Source organism: Coccinella septempunctata, chromosome 3 (assembly GCF_907165205.1).
Source record: "Coccinella septempunctata chromosome 3, icCocSept1.1, whole genome shotgun sequence".
NCBI classification, from domain to species: domain Eukaryota; kingdom Metazoa; phylum Arthropoda; class Insecta; order Coleoptera; family Coccinellidae; genus Coccinella; species Coccinella septempunctata.
This window is the reverse complement of record NC_058191.1, coordinates 43308150-43323182: the sequence shown is the minus strand read 5'-3', so window position 1 is coordinate 43323182 and position 15033 is coordinate 43308150. Positions and strand designations below refer to the sequence as shown.

The following is a 15033-nucleotide window of genomic DNA, read 5'->3' as shown; positions in this document are numbered from 1 at the left end:
AATGGCGTGATTCAAGCAGACATTCCGTATCCTCAATTCCCAGAAACACGGATGAAATTCGAAGTTTGGCAAATACCTTCTTCCCATTGATAGGTTTGAATGTCTTATCGTTTCTAATTTCAGTGACGAAAAGTATTGTGTACTATTATGTACGGAGTGATTCATTGTAAACAGTTATACTTTCTCATCGCTTGATGCCAAGTGGATGGAAGGTAAACAGCCGAAGATTAAACATGGAATCGTTATTAATCTCAAGAATATCGGATAGAAATTTGTCAGTGGTTTGACTACCGCAACATCAAATCAATAAAATCACTTATAAATCAAAGAAATCACTTAAAACGTTAAAAAAAAGTGTCCAAAGAAAGTGAACGAACTGCAGTTCCATCTGATTGAAGTAAATCGCTTCGTTCGATCTGACAATTATCAGGAAATCCCACGCAATCGACCATCGATGATCGCACATAATGTGGCAGAAGTGCACCACTTCATTTAGAACCCGTTCATCATCAGAACGCCAGACGTCAGACGTAGGTACTGTTTTTCCCAATAATTACCATGAGATGCAATGGATCGCTCATTAGAGCGCCTTTTCGAGATAAAACTTGTTCACATGGTATCTTTATTATTCTCGATTTACTGTTAATCTCGTGTGATGGTATCCCAGATGGACTAGTCGTAGTTTCGAGTATGATGCGACCAGAGCTGGGCCCGAATTTTTTATGTTATAGGATGCTGAAGATCAAATTTAGCTTATGCGAGGTTCAGAATTTCAAACAATTGACAAAATTCACAACCTATTTCACGGCCATCAATGCGAATTTGAAAACACAGTTAACCGAGAAGCCACCAACCAAATACGGTTGGAGAATTGATGGTTTATTATCCTGACTTAGACAAATATATTCCTAGAAATTCTTCCTCATTCTAGATCCTAGATTTTAAAGGTGTTTCGTTGCACTGCTACCTAAGGAACAATTACGAGGATGTATTGATATCTAGTAGTGTGAAGTTTGAGGTCAAAGAAGTAAACCAGAGTTACGCAATGAATTAAAAGAAAGAAGATGTCCAACGAAATTGTGAAAATCGAGCGATCATCAAGTAACTGTATTTGAAAGATGTTTAGGTAAGAAGATTTACGAAGATATGCTTTACCCTTGGTGATCAATGTCCTTCGTATGCGACCGTGAAAAATTGGACTGCAAGCTTCAAAAAAGGTAAATTTTCTATTGAAGATGATGACTGATCGGGAAGGCCAGTTTCTGTGTCAGTCCCCGAAAATATCGATGCAGTTCATGACATGATTTTATCAGATCGTCGAATTGGGCTAAAACGAATATCTGAAGCACTGAATATTTCATACGAACGCGTTCATCATATAGTTCACGTCAATTTGGACATGAGAGAAATTGCTGCAAAATGGATGCCCAAATGTTGGAATGCTGACCAAAAGCGTACAAGGGTAGAAGCATCGCGTTCGATCTGTGCTCGATTTGATAACGATGTAGATTTCTTAAACCGAATTGTTACTATGGATGAGAATTGGGTACATTTCTACGATCCAGAAACAGAGCAACAATCGATGGAATGGCGACACTCTGGTTCTCCAAGACCTATAAAGAGTTTCGTGTCAAATAATCTGCTGGAAAAGTTTTTGCTTCAGTTTTTTGGGATTGCCATGGAGTAATCATAATTAATTTTTTGGATGAGGGTAGAACAATAACCAGAGATTATACCCCCATCAGAACTGTTCGCCACTGTCTTCTAAAGCTCGCTGTACAGTTCCAGAGTTCCAATGAACTCCAGTTTTCAGTATCTGAGAGGGCTTTTAGCAGACGATCCTCATTCTTCTTGAGTGGACAATGTCACTTGGAATACAATGTCCATGTTATAATACGGACCTGCGTTTCTCTCCTAGCGTTATAAAGGAACTGATGGCACATTTTCACGAAGCATCTGCCATCCTGGTGCAACACTGACATTAGATCAACAGTAACCTGTTTTTTTTTTCAACGTCTATCACAATCTTCGAATTTCTGGAAAATACTACGCTTTTTCCATGTCTTGAGACGTAACGATTAGATGATTATGTTCCAACTACCTCCGATAATTTCTGGGCTTTAATGTCTTTTTCATTTCCATTCACACTCTCTTAGATTTCGATATTTCAATCTCAACAGTCTTCGAGAACTCATATTTTCCTCGCAAACTGGCGTTACTTGGGTAGGTACCAATTGAAAATATCCAACGAACGTCCAGAAATTAACACGGACAATATGTTCCTACTAAATGAATCAATTGGCCCAAATGCACCCCACAAACGGCGAAACAGCCAAGGGGAAGTCGAATATCTGATAGGACCTATTCATAAACCCGCAGATGTGCGTACGAAGCCGCAAAAGAGATGTTTTGGCGTAGATACCAAGGGAAATGTTTGAAGGACGGAACAGAGTCCTATACTTTAATATCCCAGCAAAAAGATCAGTATTTTCCATGTTCGCTATGGACTATGAAAAAAGCGAAAAAGCCTCAGTTAATATAATAAACATTCTTAAACTTACCCACCCCTTCCTTATACAATGGTATTGGATCACATCTATTCTCTATTGTTAGCTCGAATGAAAAAAAACTGAGAAAGATCAATGAACTGCTATGAAATTAAAATAGATATCTGCACAAACCGAATCAATATTATTCTAATTTTAGGCGTCAAGTAAAGTTCTCTTTTTCTGTCTCCTCTGAGGTCTTCTCACGCTAAAGTTGGTGCGTATATGACATTCATCTAGAATATTTTAGAATGAATTACTGTACAACTAAAACTACATATTGGGGGTGGTTTAACATAGAATTTTTAGTTGCTCGGTCTTTTTTCAGACAAAAAACGAATGAAAACAGGTTACTTCTGCTTTGACACAACAAATAGAATGATTGAATGTTCAGTTTCCGACTGAAATACTTTTCGAACCAAGCTTGGCATCCTAAGCAAAAAAATGTGCATTCGATCGAATTGAAACATTATAAAATCATGATAAATGGTTCAACAATTAACAGAGCAGATTGATCTTCCAAATCACTGAAACAACGTAAAATTTTCAATATTTTTCATTACCGTAGGAAAAATGACGAGTTCTCTAATAAAGTAGATATCTCTCAATTGATAAATCTACCAATCGAATCGTTTTATAGAAGATTAGCTCATTTCCGATGACAATTTTCCCGTTACTCATGAATTTTCGATTTGTATAGTGATTTATGTTAAGACCATCTTCGATCTTCGTCATTTACCAAATCCGATAGCAGTTCGAATTTGTTAGAAACTCGTTGAGAGGTTCAGTGTAATTTAGATTTAGGACATAAGTAGTGATTGGCATATTTTGAATTTTTTTCTTAATTATTTTTCAGATGGGGACACTGCATCACAATGGAAATAGTCGGACGATATGTTATTTTGTTTTTAAACTTCTTTTAAAGAAATAATTATTGTACAAAGAATATGTGTTTCAATAAAAAGTACTGTACAAGTGTACAGAAGTAGTTGAACTTGGGACATGAACTGTTGTAGGAGTCTGCAGAGAAAGTGATGTTTGGTTCAGTCTTTGCGTGACAGGTGGCGTATGTGATGAGAATATCTCAAAACAGCGCTCCGAGATCGCTTAAGACTACCATCGTCCGTTCATTCCTCACGAGTTCATCTCGCCGTTGTGGCGGTGAGCAGATATTGTCAGCTCTGGAAGAAAAATGATCTCGTGATGATCAGTTTTCTATCAGCTGCTATACTTCTCGAGATCCCTACAGAAGAGAAGACATCCAATTTTGCCCACCCTGTACAGATGGGTTGGCCCAGCATTTGAAACTTAATTAATAAAGTAAAAGTAAACTAGGACTATTAAGGTGTTACATTTCGTAACTATGACTCCTAAGGAAAGACGATAGGACGCACAGTCTTGAACTTTCAATGCATTCCTACGAATCATCAAGAAAATTATTTGTATCGAAATACGTCATAAAAATTAATACGCTATCGTCGAAAGATATTAATCTGAACAATCAATTATAAATGTTCAAGTACCACTTTACAACAATGAATCTAACAAGGAAGTATTGTGGAGAATAAATTGAATTAAGCTGTTGAAGAAACACTTAAGATGGTGTTATTTCAATGGAGTTTAATATTGTTGCCAATGGTTACTTTTCTTAGTCCTCTATCGAATGTACGAGCATTGGTATTGGTCATATTTCGAGGAATCTTTGCAAATGCTTCTAAGTATGGGAATAGACAGACATACAGGATGCCAATCTGATAGTTTATCGGAAAAACTGAACCCCAGTGAAACCACGATAGTTTCAAGAGCATCTGGATTTTCATTGGAAACATAAAATACAGGGTGATTCCGAATGAGTTCATTCCAACTCATCCGGGCAACTAGAACGCCTCTATAGAAAAATATTCATATAAATTTCGTGGCGAACTCGATGCCGAGAGTGTGTATATTTAACTTTGAACTAGTTCAATCGAACCTCTCGTCCATTATTCGGCAGGACTCGACGCTAGCCGTCGCTGAGCGTCGCGCGTGGGCGTCAAAGAGGACTAGGCAGGCTTCTCGAGGAGTCGGATTACCGGCGGCGTTACCAAAAATGGACCCGGCGCACGTAAAAATCGGTGGGCCATTCTGTAAACACAGAAAAATCGAAAGGAACGTCTGTTTTCGCGAATCTGATCATTTTTGAACATTGAAAAAGGGGCGCAGAATGCAATAGACGCGTTCACACGTCACGTCATGGATCAAGGTTAAGTTGTTTGCTCGAAATCATGAAGAGCATAGAATTCTTGGTCAACTCAAGGAGTAGCCAATATTGAAACATAGAGATTAATTGATATTGTTGATAGTTACATAGACATAGCTTCGGAACTATTCTGTGAGATGTCATTCACCATCTAACGTGTGAATAATTCGTTTTCAAGGCTTTTTAGGCGATTTTTGAAATAGCTGAAGAAGCCATTGTAATAATGAAACACTTCTTTAGTGGTTAATGGAACTTGTTGAAATGAAGATGTTTAATTATGGACCAAAAACGTCTACCTAATGTCTAGACAGAAATGTTACCCACTTAGATACGGTCTTCGAAAATTCTATTAAAGACGTTACTATTTTTTGGCAATTTATTATTTTCCATTATGAAATTAAAATGGTATTTGATAAAATACCTATATATTTATTGACAGTTTCACCGAATCCCAGAGTGGTTCAACATCAGTAGTGGTTCATTATTATTCATGCATAGATATATGAACTTTTTTAAATGGATTATTTGTCAAATCTTCAACTTTTTGAGAGGTGCCTTTCCAATAGAATAGGAACTTTCTTTCAGCTCCCCTTCGAAGAATCCTTTTCCAAGAAAAACATGAATCTTATCGACAAGCTTATCAAATAGTTCGTATTTGTTAATGTGTTCATTTGAGGTGAATGATAATGCAAGGCCACAACATAACTTTATTGCAACGATAGGTTCAACTATTCCCGCGTGAACCACACAAAGCACAATTCGAACGTTCTAATACAAAGGCAGACAATATGATTCATTTGGAATTTCACAATATCAACAATATTTCTATTTAGTCAGCTATCAATTTGATTCGTAGCACTTATCGGATATCAGATTGTAGAATATTCTATTTACCTATGTTCCTTTCATTCAGGTTCAAACCGAAATGTGAATTTTTAATGTTTCAGTATTGTTTGAATCATGAAGGAAACGGTAGGATTCTCGTGAATCATTCGATTCAATTTTGCAAGTGTTAAGCATTACATCACAAATACCAGGAGAGTAACCAAAAATAGGTACAGCAGATAAAGTTACGTAGTATTAATATAACTGCAGATTCTTGCGGAAAAATGGGTTAGATCAGGCAAAACTGACCCGCAAATAATATCCGAGATTGAGCAGGATCCTACGTAAAAAAGATAAAAACGTTGAAAACTGGAATTTTGGAGGTTAGGTTGACAGTTGAATTTGTTTACAAAATCGAGTGGGCCGAGGGATGCTTTGTTCGTCTTTTATGGTTTTGTTGACAGGAGTGGAGTCGATGTCACGTCTTGACCTTTGGTGTCGTGTAGTGACCTACCTTTTTCTGTTGTTTTTCCCAAGCTGGGTCGAGAAGACCCTCTCGTTCCCATTCCTCCTCTTGCTCCATATACCCGTCTGCGTACTGATCAACGCTATTGTAATCAGTGGCTATCATTATACAGATACGCACGATTTTACTACGCTATTATTTCGTTTTTTTCTTTCGTTCGACAGATGTATATAACGTCGTGCAAAAGCACACGACCGTACGCGCACTTTACCCCACTGACACGACCCGTGCTCGACTCCACGGTCCTCGGCAAAAGTAAATTCGTCTCCCGTTCAGTTCCGTACAGAAGACTGTGCGTCTCACTTTCGCGTATTCAGTGGTCTCTGTCTGTGTCCGTTAACTTTTGCGGCGTTGTCAAAAGTGAACGTACCGTGCAGTAGGTTATTTATATAGAGCGGCGAAAATGGGCCCGAAATAGCGAAAATTCAATTTTCTGATATACTGCGATAAGAAATTTCAAGGAAAAGTCGAATGGAACAGAAACAATGTTCGGATTCGAATTTGTTTATGAAACAATCAGACTCGCTTGTTTTTCGTGGAAATAACTCAATTAGCTGGGAAAATTTCGCTTCCTTACTTTTAAATCTCATATCTACACTCATCCTGATTCCAGTGAATATCAATCTTTTCTTGGAAAGTGCCACCGTTTCGTTGAAAACGAAAATTATAGGTACATAATTTTTCACCTCCGCCACTGGAGATGAGATGAATATTTGAAAATTGAGAAATAGATGCTGTGTCGAAAATCAGAATACTTTCTTAGAAAAACCATAAAACTGTATTTTCCAGATTCTTCACTATACACTCTACTTTCTAACTCTAATCCAACAGCAACATTTGCATGGGCGTAGAGGATGAAGGGGCGAGGTGTGACACTGCACTATCCTGAAATATTTAAAGACCCTATACCTACAAAATACATTTTTCACCATAGAAAATCGAAAGTATTATGGAGTTTTTAAACATTTTATTTTTTCTATAGATAGTCTCATTTGAAAGATTATGTATCTTTGAATATTGAATGCCTTAAAATACGTGATTCACTTCCTTGTCTTGAAATCTGTTGTGTACAACTTCGGAGTCCAATTCATTTTTGCAAGTTTTACTTGCTTCTCATTCTTCTTATTCTCATGGTATTTGCATAAGAGGGATTTGGTTAAGAAGTAAATGAATTCTATTATGCTTAAAACAGATCCTCCCAGGCATAATCCTATAACTCCTCCTATCGAAGCTGTAAAATAAATATAAACATAGATGAAAAAAAATTCGTTGCAAAACGTTATAAACCATGTGCATGAGTGCCTGATAAAATTTCATACCCAAAAGAGCATCCCATGTCAGGTTTGCAGATCTCTCTATCATTACACATTGATCGTTTCCAAAATATATTGTAATACGACTTCCCTGAATCGAATCATCGTAGCCAATTCTGAAAAAAAAGTTTATTATTTACGTACACCCTGTGTATATCCTAACACTCATTTACTCACATTGTTTTAACTTCTCTTGCGTTCACAGTGTATTTATAGCTTAATTTTTCACATGGAGGAAGACAGTCACAACTGTTTTCGGCAAGTTTATGGTATAAAACGCCTAAAATACAAAATAGGTAAAATCTACACTTACTTTTCGAAACAAAATAAAAAGTAAGTACGAGAACTATGAACGCGTAGACCACAGTTCAGAGGATAATTTCAATAATCCGACAACGGTGTCAACTTTAAGTTAATGACGTCATTGCCTGCCAAAATGCCATAGGTTATGGACGTTATGGTGCACCTGCGAACGAATTTTCGTTCGTAATTCGCACTTTTTATACATCCTTCAAATCAAAAAAGTCACTGGCGACAATGTTAAATAGAGAAAATTATTTCGTACAAATTTTCGCGGGTTACTGTAGCAGTTTTCCCTCTATAGTTCGAAGGTATTAAACTTTACCTCTCATGCATTTCAGATCGAGCAACGTACAAACTCTCTCATTCTCTAAAAACAAGAATAAAATACGAGTAATAATAGAGTTCATTGTGGGAGAAGCACTCATTTTCTTACCTTCTATCGGGTAATAGTAAGGAATGCATCTGCAATATTTTCTTATACTATCCGCTTCGCACTGACTTTTACAACCAGGAAAACTATAAATATAATCCCATTTTAAGGTACTCTGTAGGTTAAAAAAATTAATTAAATAATTTACAGACAGGCTACAGCTTTTTTGATTTCAAATAATTTATATTCATAGGTTTTTCACCCGAGACAAAGTTTATAATTAAAGGAAAAAATTATATGGTTGTGCGGTTTCAAATATGCCAGAATCATTTGATTCCCATATAAAAAATTCTTATTTTTTCAGTCTATCCATTTACCTCATCTTCAAACAGACATTCACGTAGCTTAATATCCATACTTCTGAGCTCATCGGTGGCTAGGAACACTTCTGGAACAACTGAAATTTGAACATCAACCCCCATTGCTACCGGCGTACCCAAATACTTTGTTTCGGGATAGACGTTTTTCTGGTGCAAAGTTACCTAAAAAAAATTCAATCAATGTATTATGATTTTTTTTCACTATTGCCTTACGTCAAGTCCATAGTAAGGCTTTATCGCAGATATATACTCTTCTTCGACAACGTCAACATCTATTTGGAGGCCAAATTTTGGACCTACACCTGAGACTGAATCGTTCCTAAAAGAATAGTTCGAACTAAATCGTCATTCTCGTTATTAGATGCACTTTTTTCCTTCAGCTACAGAATATTCAGAATACGAGAACGCAGCATCAACTGTGTAATCAGTTAGTACTCACTTCAAATCCAGAGAGCAACAGAATCCAGACTGGGTCTTCGTTTTCTCAAAAATTTGTGTGCAGTTCACACTTCTACTTTTCCAGAAACAATTCGTTATCAGCATATCACAAGGTTCAGCAACCTGACAAGATAATTGAATATTACCAACGAAATTATCGCATCCACCATTTAGTGATTCAGTTAAGGACCAAGACATCTCCAATAAATGGTGGATGCGCTAATGGTATTCATTCATTTTCAATCCAAATTACCTCGCTCATTACTCGTTCTGTGTTATAATCACTCAAATCCAAGGCCTGGATTATTCTTCCGTAAGTTTTCCAGTCTGCATTGTGGGTTAACTCGTCATGTAATACCAAACTGGATAAATTTTCGAAATAATCCAATATCTGGGCTCTGGAGAGACCGTCTGCCAACCTGTTGGTCATTATTTGATTCAGTATTCAGTAAAATCAAATTTAAAAAGCTTCCTCATCTCCTTGCGGCACTGAATTAGCTTAAAATTCAATATATTCGGGGATTTATAATTTCAGCCTTCAATTTCTCCCCAATACTTACAACATATCTTCGAATTTTTTGTACATCGCACCAAAAACAATGTTGGAGCTGCACAGGGTCATTCCTGGGAAAGGGACCTTTTCCAAGGGATACATGATGCTTCCAATGGAAGTGCTTATCCGGTGAGTTTGATAACGATCCCACTGCATCAATATGAGAAAAACCATGAAGGCAGTTGCTGCGACACATAACACTATCCACAGGATGGACTGGATCAAGTTTGAGTGAAAATCTGTTATGTAGTGGAACCCGTGAAGGCTCGTAGTATCGCAGTATTTTTTTAGGTTCCTCTTACATCTCAACATTATGGCATCTCCTGAAATCAGTTCCTTATTCGGTCCAGAAATAAATCATAAAATCTTCCTAAGATAGCGTCCAACTTTGTTTAAAGAGTTGGGTTCTTTAAATTTTTGGTATTTTTTGGTACGTATAAACTTTTTTTATGGTTTTTCAACAGCCTGTATCTTTCGAACTAAGCCGATTCGGAAGAAGTGTCTCTTTTAACCTCAAGAATAAACTGTTAAAATACTGGTACGAGTCAGAATCAAGAACAAAGTTTGTAGTATTTTTCTTATAAGCGGCAACGTCGCAGCATTGAAAATACCCCGTGGACCCTATCAATTGTTGAGCAGCGTATTTAAATTAGAACACTAATGAATTTCATCAGATCAATCCAAAAACTTACCCCTCGCAAATCTCATTTTTCACAAGAATAAAATAAAAGAACAATAATAAATTATTTATATTTATTTAGGAGCTAACAAATAATATACAACTGTCTTTCATCAAAAACTTCTCCACTGTCACAGACTAAGATCACTTAGGCCGCAAATCAATGCCCTCAGTTAATTAGTCACACTAATTACACTTTAATTACTTCTGCTCCGAGGACGTGGACGGATCAAGCCTTTTCACCTCCCTGTTCTCAAACTTGTGTTTCACTATATTAAAACAATTAAAAAGAAATTAATAAACATATATCCAAGTTCGTTCGTTAATTACTCACCAACGTCAATATTTCGGACATCATATACTATGAAATTGCCATCTTTGTTGTCACCGCCAGCAGCAATAACAAAAGGACAATTTGGTGAACCTTCTAGAGAAAGTATGGTCCCCAAATTGAAATCTTTAGTATGCACTAATTCTGGAATATTCTCGCCACTGTAATCCCAAGTTTTAACCATACCGTCATGAGAACCCGTCACCAATAACCCTGGGCATTCCCCACTGATGAAAACCCCACTAAGTTCTTTGTCATGAGCCGATAAAGACCACAAAGGACCTGCAAACATAAAAAATGTGGCATCTTCATCAGGAAAAACTTCAACTAAATCTCCCTTAAGTGCTAGACACTCGGATGACATAAGTTGAGGTTATGTTCAATCCTCACCTTTCCTACAATCAAAACATTGTAAGGATCCTATATTGGTACCAGCCATAAACATGTAGGGCTGAAGTGGATGCCAATTAAGAGTTTCACATTCCCCATCTAATTTCCAGGTTAAATGACTATCTGGGCTGTTACAGTCGAACAGTTTAACTTGGCAGTCGCAACCACCTGAAACCAACAATCAAGTTTTCTCCCTTGACGAAATTCATTGAAACTGATGAAAAAATCAATGACAAAAATCTAATGTGGGTGCTACAGTAAACTGGAGAAATTGCTTGGTTTTTTCTCTTTAAAAAAATTCCACTTGCACTCTTTGAAATTATATGAACCATAGAATCATAAAAACTCACAAATTTTATTATTCTATGGTTCCTGCTAACTTAACCTAAAAAAATCCAACAATTGTCAAAATATAAGCTAAGCAGAAAATTCAAGCAGCATCTCCTATACTACAAGTTTATCTTAGTTGAGACTGAAACCAACTGTTTTGTTAGGAAAAACTGCATTTATGAGAAATTACTAACAAAATGGATCAAAGTCGGTAAAGTTCTACCGTTACTTCATTTCTATTACCTGCCAATAACGACTGTGTTTCTACCTTGTGCCAATCAAGACACTGCACATCCCCTTCAAACGCATTAATTGTGGTGCTTGGTTCTTTCTTTTCCAAATCCCACAAAATAATGCTCTTATCAGACGAACCACTGGCTAGAACATGATCATATGTTCTGTTCCAAGCCAGTGAAAGTACAGAACTTGTGTGACCCATTTGAGGTCTTCCTCTTTTTCGATTTGCCTTCTGACCTAATTTATAAGAAGGCTTCATTACATTGATTATGTCCAAATTATAAATCTCAATTATTGGTTCCATCATGCCAACGGCTACATAGTTGCCCAAGGGGCTGTTTGCTTCATAGTTTAACCATTCAAAGCAAACTGGAAAGCTTGGTAATAAGAAGTCGTGGTGACAATAAAAAGAGACTTCTTCTTCATTATAAACTGTAAGTAGAGAAAATTTTAGAAGATAATTCTAAAATTAATAATAACGAACCACCTACCATGCACTTCTAACATACAAGCATCTCCATCAAAACGACCAAGAAGTATCAAATTATCGTTGTTTTTAATCATATCATCTTCTTTATCAGATTCCTCAGAATCACTAAGATAATCTTGGGGGTTAGTAGATAATTCCCTGATTGAAGCAAGGCTTGGAAGGTTCGAATTATCGCTTTCTGAAATAATCAATATTAATTATTTATAATAATATTGAGCAACAATGTGTATGTTTTCGAATATATAATTTCAGTATTACAAACCTTCCTCATAATTGTCCATATTGACATCCCCTTCTTGTGTATCATCCTCTTCCCTTTCATCACTTCTCGTTAGACTAGAAAAAAAAATTATAGTACTTTGTTGGGAAACAATGTGTAACATTACATACTTCAATTCTTCTTGGGTGTTCTTTATCATCTCCACCAATTCCTCTTTTGAAATTTTTATTTTCAGGGGCTCTGTGCGAGCTTTTCCTTTCTCTATCCATTTTACACAGGATACGAAATTTATTCTACCTGAACTTTCCATATTAAAATTAAAAATTATACTGTTTTCGTGTTTTAACAACTCAACTAGTCACCAACTTTCAATTTGACATAACCTCAATAAGCACGTGCCAAACATAGATCAAATCTATGGTTCAGTGAGCTCTCTTGTCTCTGCCTCTTTGGTTCAGTAGTTCTTTTTCTGCAACACTCATGAGTCATGTTTGAAAATTTTCACTTTTTGATTTGAATCTGGTAAATCCAGTATTTTCAAGTATCATCCCGTTCAAGTCATCAAGTTTGTTCTACTCATTTGCGGATTTGTCAAAGCAAAGTTGGGATTACCAAAGATTTCATGTACTTGAACTCCAATTAAATTTTCATCCAACAATTAAATTACATCATGCCACGCATTTCAAGGGTACGGCAATTTATTCGCAACGAGGAAATATTAGGAATACAATACAAAAATTGCACGTGATTAATCGAGTTTTATCGCAATATTCGGCTAAGTTTTCCAATGTTTTATCAGGAACTTAAATGAGATATGACTCAACTATACTATATTTCAATTTGCACGTGAGAACGTTCGTATGTACGAACGAATAATATTATTGTTCTGTTTTCCCATTCTAATTTATTTTTGGCATACAAACACCGATTGATATTTGAAATTATTGGCGCCGTCAGTGGTTTCACTTCTCTCTCCTCGTATTTCTGAAACAACGTACCGTTGCGATCATATCTCCATCCTCCAATTGTCAGGCGGCTTGAGAGAGAGGGAGAAACGAAAGAAATTTCGATTATTCGATTATGACATTACTTATTTGTGGTTGTTTGATTCGTTGAGCGTCTTGTATACGTGCTGTTCTTGTTGGTGACTGTTTGTGCCTTTACCGTTACTCTTCCTAAATAATTAATTTAATTGTTCATCAACGAGTGCTTAGCGGCAAAATACTTCAAGAATCATGGCCTTTATGATGCCAGTGGTAAAAAATGATTGGGATATTTACAACTCAAAAAGAGGCAGAAGGGTTTCGGAATGTTCTAATCCGCAGAATTGTCGCTCGAGGAAAGTTTCTGAGACTAAATCGGAAGGACCAAGCCTTTCAACATCACCTGGTAATGATTTTCAACCTCCCGCACCGTCAAGTTACAAGGGTTCATCAAACATGTCCAAGCAGAATAGTTATTCCCGGGCTAGCTCTAGGACTTCAGAAGCTAGTCTTCAGAGTCCAGTGAAATCGTCTTCATCGAGTCCACCAAAAAGTGACTCGAGCACCAGTTTGAACAACTTTCACTGCAGACTGTTAGACAAGTTGAAGAAGTCTTTGAAAAATAAAGATAGTGACAGTGAGAAAGCGACTTCATGAAGAGTATTTTCAAGAGAAGACACTCCACCTCCGATCCTACATATGGATTTATGGCTAAGCAACGACTACGTATGTTTTCAGCAATTTTCATTGCCCTGTGATATGTAGTTTATTAATAGAATAGCTATAAATTTGTTGATTTATATTGTCGAGCTTGCACAATGTTTACTGGTTGGGTGCCAACATTTTTATTTGATCTTGACTGTGCAACTGTTTTGAGTACTCGAATATTTTTGATATATCAGAGGGGACAATATTTTCTTAACAATATTTAAGGTAATTACCGTTGTATTAATGATATGACACAAATGAATTATGACACTGAAAGTATTTTATAAAAATTTTCCATGACTTAGGTGAATAGTATAAAAATCTTGTTATCAACCCCTCAGATTAATTTGAAATGTAGCTATTTCGGTAGTGCAACATTATGAAATAGTAAATTGATTACAGGGCCCCTTCATTGCAATATGTTTGTGATTCGGTAGCTTGCTTTATACTTGGATAAACAAAAAAGACTGTAAGGAGGTAATATGGAGTTTAACATTGTTAGTACTATATTGCTTGTTATGTCGAAACTAAGTATTCATAGATTTAAGATGGGAGAAGGCTAATAAGGAATATAGGGAGACCAATTTATCCAAAATTTTTTGATACATCATTTTTGACTGTTATGTAGTCAAATTAATTTTGGACCGAGTTAGGAAGAATTCAGGATATCCATTTTCTATGATACATAGTTGAAAAGTAAGATAGTTTTGCGTTCTATTGTTATACAACTAAGTATATTTTATATCAGAAATACATATAGTTATTCAACATTCCATTGACTAATGTTTGTTTTCATTTATGTACTTCATATTTAATTTAAAGTTTTTTTTTATTTCAGTAGATAGTGAAAGAAATATTTATTTTTGTGAAGACTTTCAAATGAGTTTAAATAAAAAACAATGTTCTAAATTTGTGTATTAAATGATAATCAGCTAAAATAAAGTGTGCTTTTTCAAGATACTTGATGATTTTTTTCTCCTTTGAGTTGGCGTAAAGATGAATGAAATATGTCATTACTCTACTTCATGCCATTGAAAATTGGAACAATTTTGGAGATTCACAACTCTCCAAATATTAGCTTGTTCATTTGGTATATGCATATCAAGAACATATGGTGTGGTTCTATTCTCCTATGATTCTTATTTCTGGTAGGATGATGTCATTTCGTCATT

The 15033-nt window shown here is 36.0% G+C and overlaps 4 protein-coding genes across 6 annotated transcripts in view; 1 reads left to right on the top strand and 3 right to left on the bottom strand.

Moving 5' to 3' along the window:
* The window catches only part of LOC123310238 (alpha-actinin, sarcomeric), a 32618-nt gene extending 26203 nt beyond the window's left edge, over positions 1–6415 (bottom strand). For 2 of the 3 annotated variants that reach the window (XM_044893706.1, XM_044893705.1), the window contains exon 1: positions 6125–6415. In XM_044893706.1, the coding sequence (XP_044749641.1) occupies positions 6125–6241 (117 nt within the window). In that variant the 5' untranslated portion in view covers positions 6242–6415. The remainder of the gene's footprint in view (positions 1–6124) is intronic. The other variant, XM_044893703.1, reaches the window with a different exon arrangement.
* Positions 6416–7147: 732 nt separating this feature from the next.
* LOC123310443 (sodium channel protein Nach-like) lies at positions 7148–9616 on the bottom strand. Its single transcript, XM_044893911.1, has 10 exons — positions 9501–9616; positions 9194–9359; positions 8942–9063; positions 8716–8821; positions 8500–8664; positions 8186–8297; positions 8075–8119; positions 7627–7729; positions 7456–7565; positions 7148–7367 (listed from the first exon to the last, which is right to left on the bottom strand). Exons 1-10 carry the CDS (start codon positions 9593–9595, stop codon positions 7177–7179), a joined length of 1215 nt encoding a protein of 404 aa, XP_044749846.1. The 5' UTR covers positions 9596–9616; the 3' UTR covers positions 7148–7176.
* A 616-nt stretch (positions 9617–10232) lies between these two features.
* Positions 10233–12569, bottom strand: LOC123310239 (periodic tryptophan protein 1 homolog). Its single transcript, XM_044893707.1, has 7 exons — positions 12341–12569; positions 12213–12286; positions 11952–12128; positions 11467–11892; positions 10894–11061; positions 10507–10785; positions 10233–10441 (listed from the first exon to the last, which is right to left on the bottom strand). Exons 1-7 carry the CDS (start codon positions 12478–12480, stop codon positions 10374–10376), a joined length of 1332 nt encoding a protein of 443 aa, XP_044749642.1. The 5' UTR covers positions 12481–12569; the 3' UTR covers positions 10233–10373.
* Positions 12570–13007: 438 nt separating this feature from the next.
* Positions 13008–14821, top strand: LOC123310240 (TBC1 domain family member 22A). The gene has a single exon (XM_044893708.1). It carries the CDS (start codon positions 13406–13408, stop codon positions 13808–13810), a length of 405 nt encoding a protein of 134 aa, XP_044749643.1. The 5' UTR covers positions 13008–13405; the 3' UTR covers positions 13811–14821.
* The last annotated feature ends 212 nt before the right edge of the window (positions 14822–15033 follow it).

What these genes read in the sequence shown, in the direction of transcription:
- LOC123310443 (XM_044893911.1), bottom strand. Translation starts at nt 9,595, where the DNA reads ATGTATCCCTTGGAAAAGGTCCCTTTCCCAGGAATGACCCTGTGCAGC. An exon ending in AATGTCTGTTTGAAGATGAG is followed by an intron (nt 8,298 to 8,499) that starts GTAAATGGATAG and finishes TTTAACCTACAG; the next exon opens with AGTACCTTAAAATGGGATTA. An exon ending in CGATCTGAAATGCATGAGAG is followed by an intron (nt 7,730 to 8,074) that starts GTAAAGTTTAAT and finishes TTTGTATTTTAG; the next exon opens with GCGTTTTATACCATAAACTT.
- LOC123310239 (XM_044893707.1), bottom strand. Translation starts at nt 12,480, where the DNA reads ATGGAAAGTTCAGGTAGAATAAATTTCGTATCCTGTGTAAAATGGATA. An exon ending in AACACCCAAGAAGAATTGAA is followed by an intron (nt 12,287 to 12,340) that starts GTATGTAATGTT and finishes TTTTTTTTCTAG; the next exon opens with TCTAACGAGAAGTGATGAAA. An exon ending in TTGTATGTTAGAAGTGCATG is followed by an intron (nt 11,893 to 11,951) that starts GTAGGTGGTTCG and finishes CTCTACTTACAG; the next exon opens with TTTATAATGAAGAAGAAGTC.
- LOC123310240 (XM_044893708.1), top strand. Translation starts at nt 13,406, where the DNA reads ATGGCCTTTATGATGCCAGTGGTAAAAAATGATTGGGATATTTACAAC.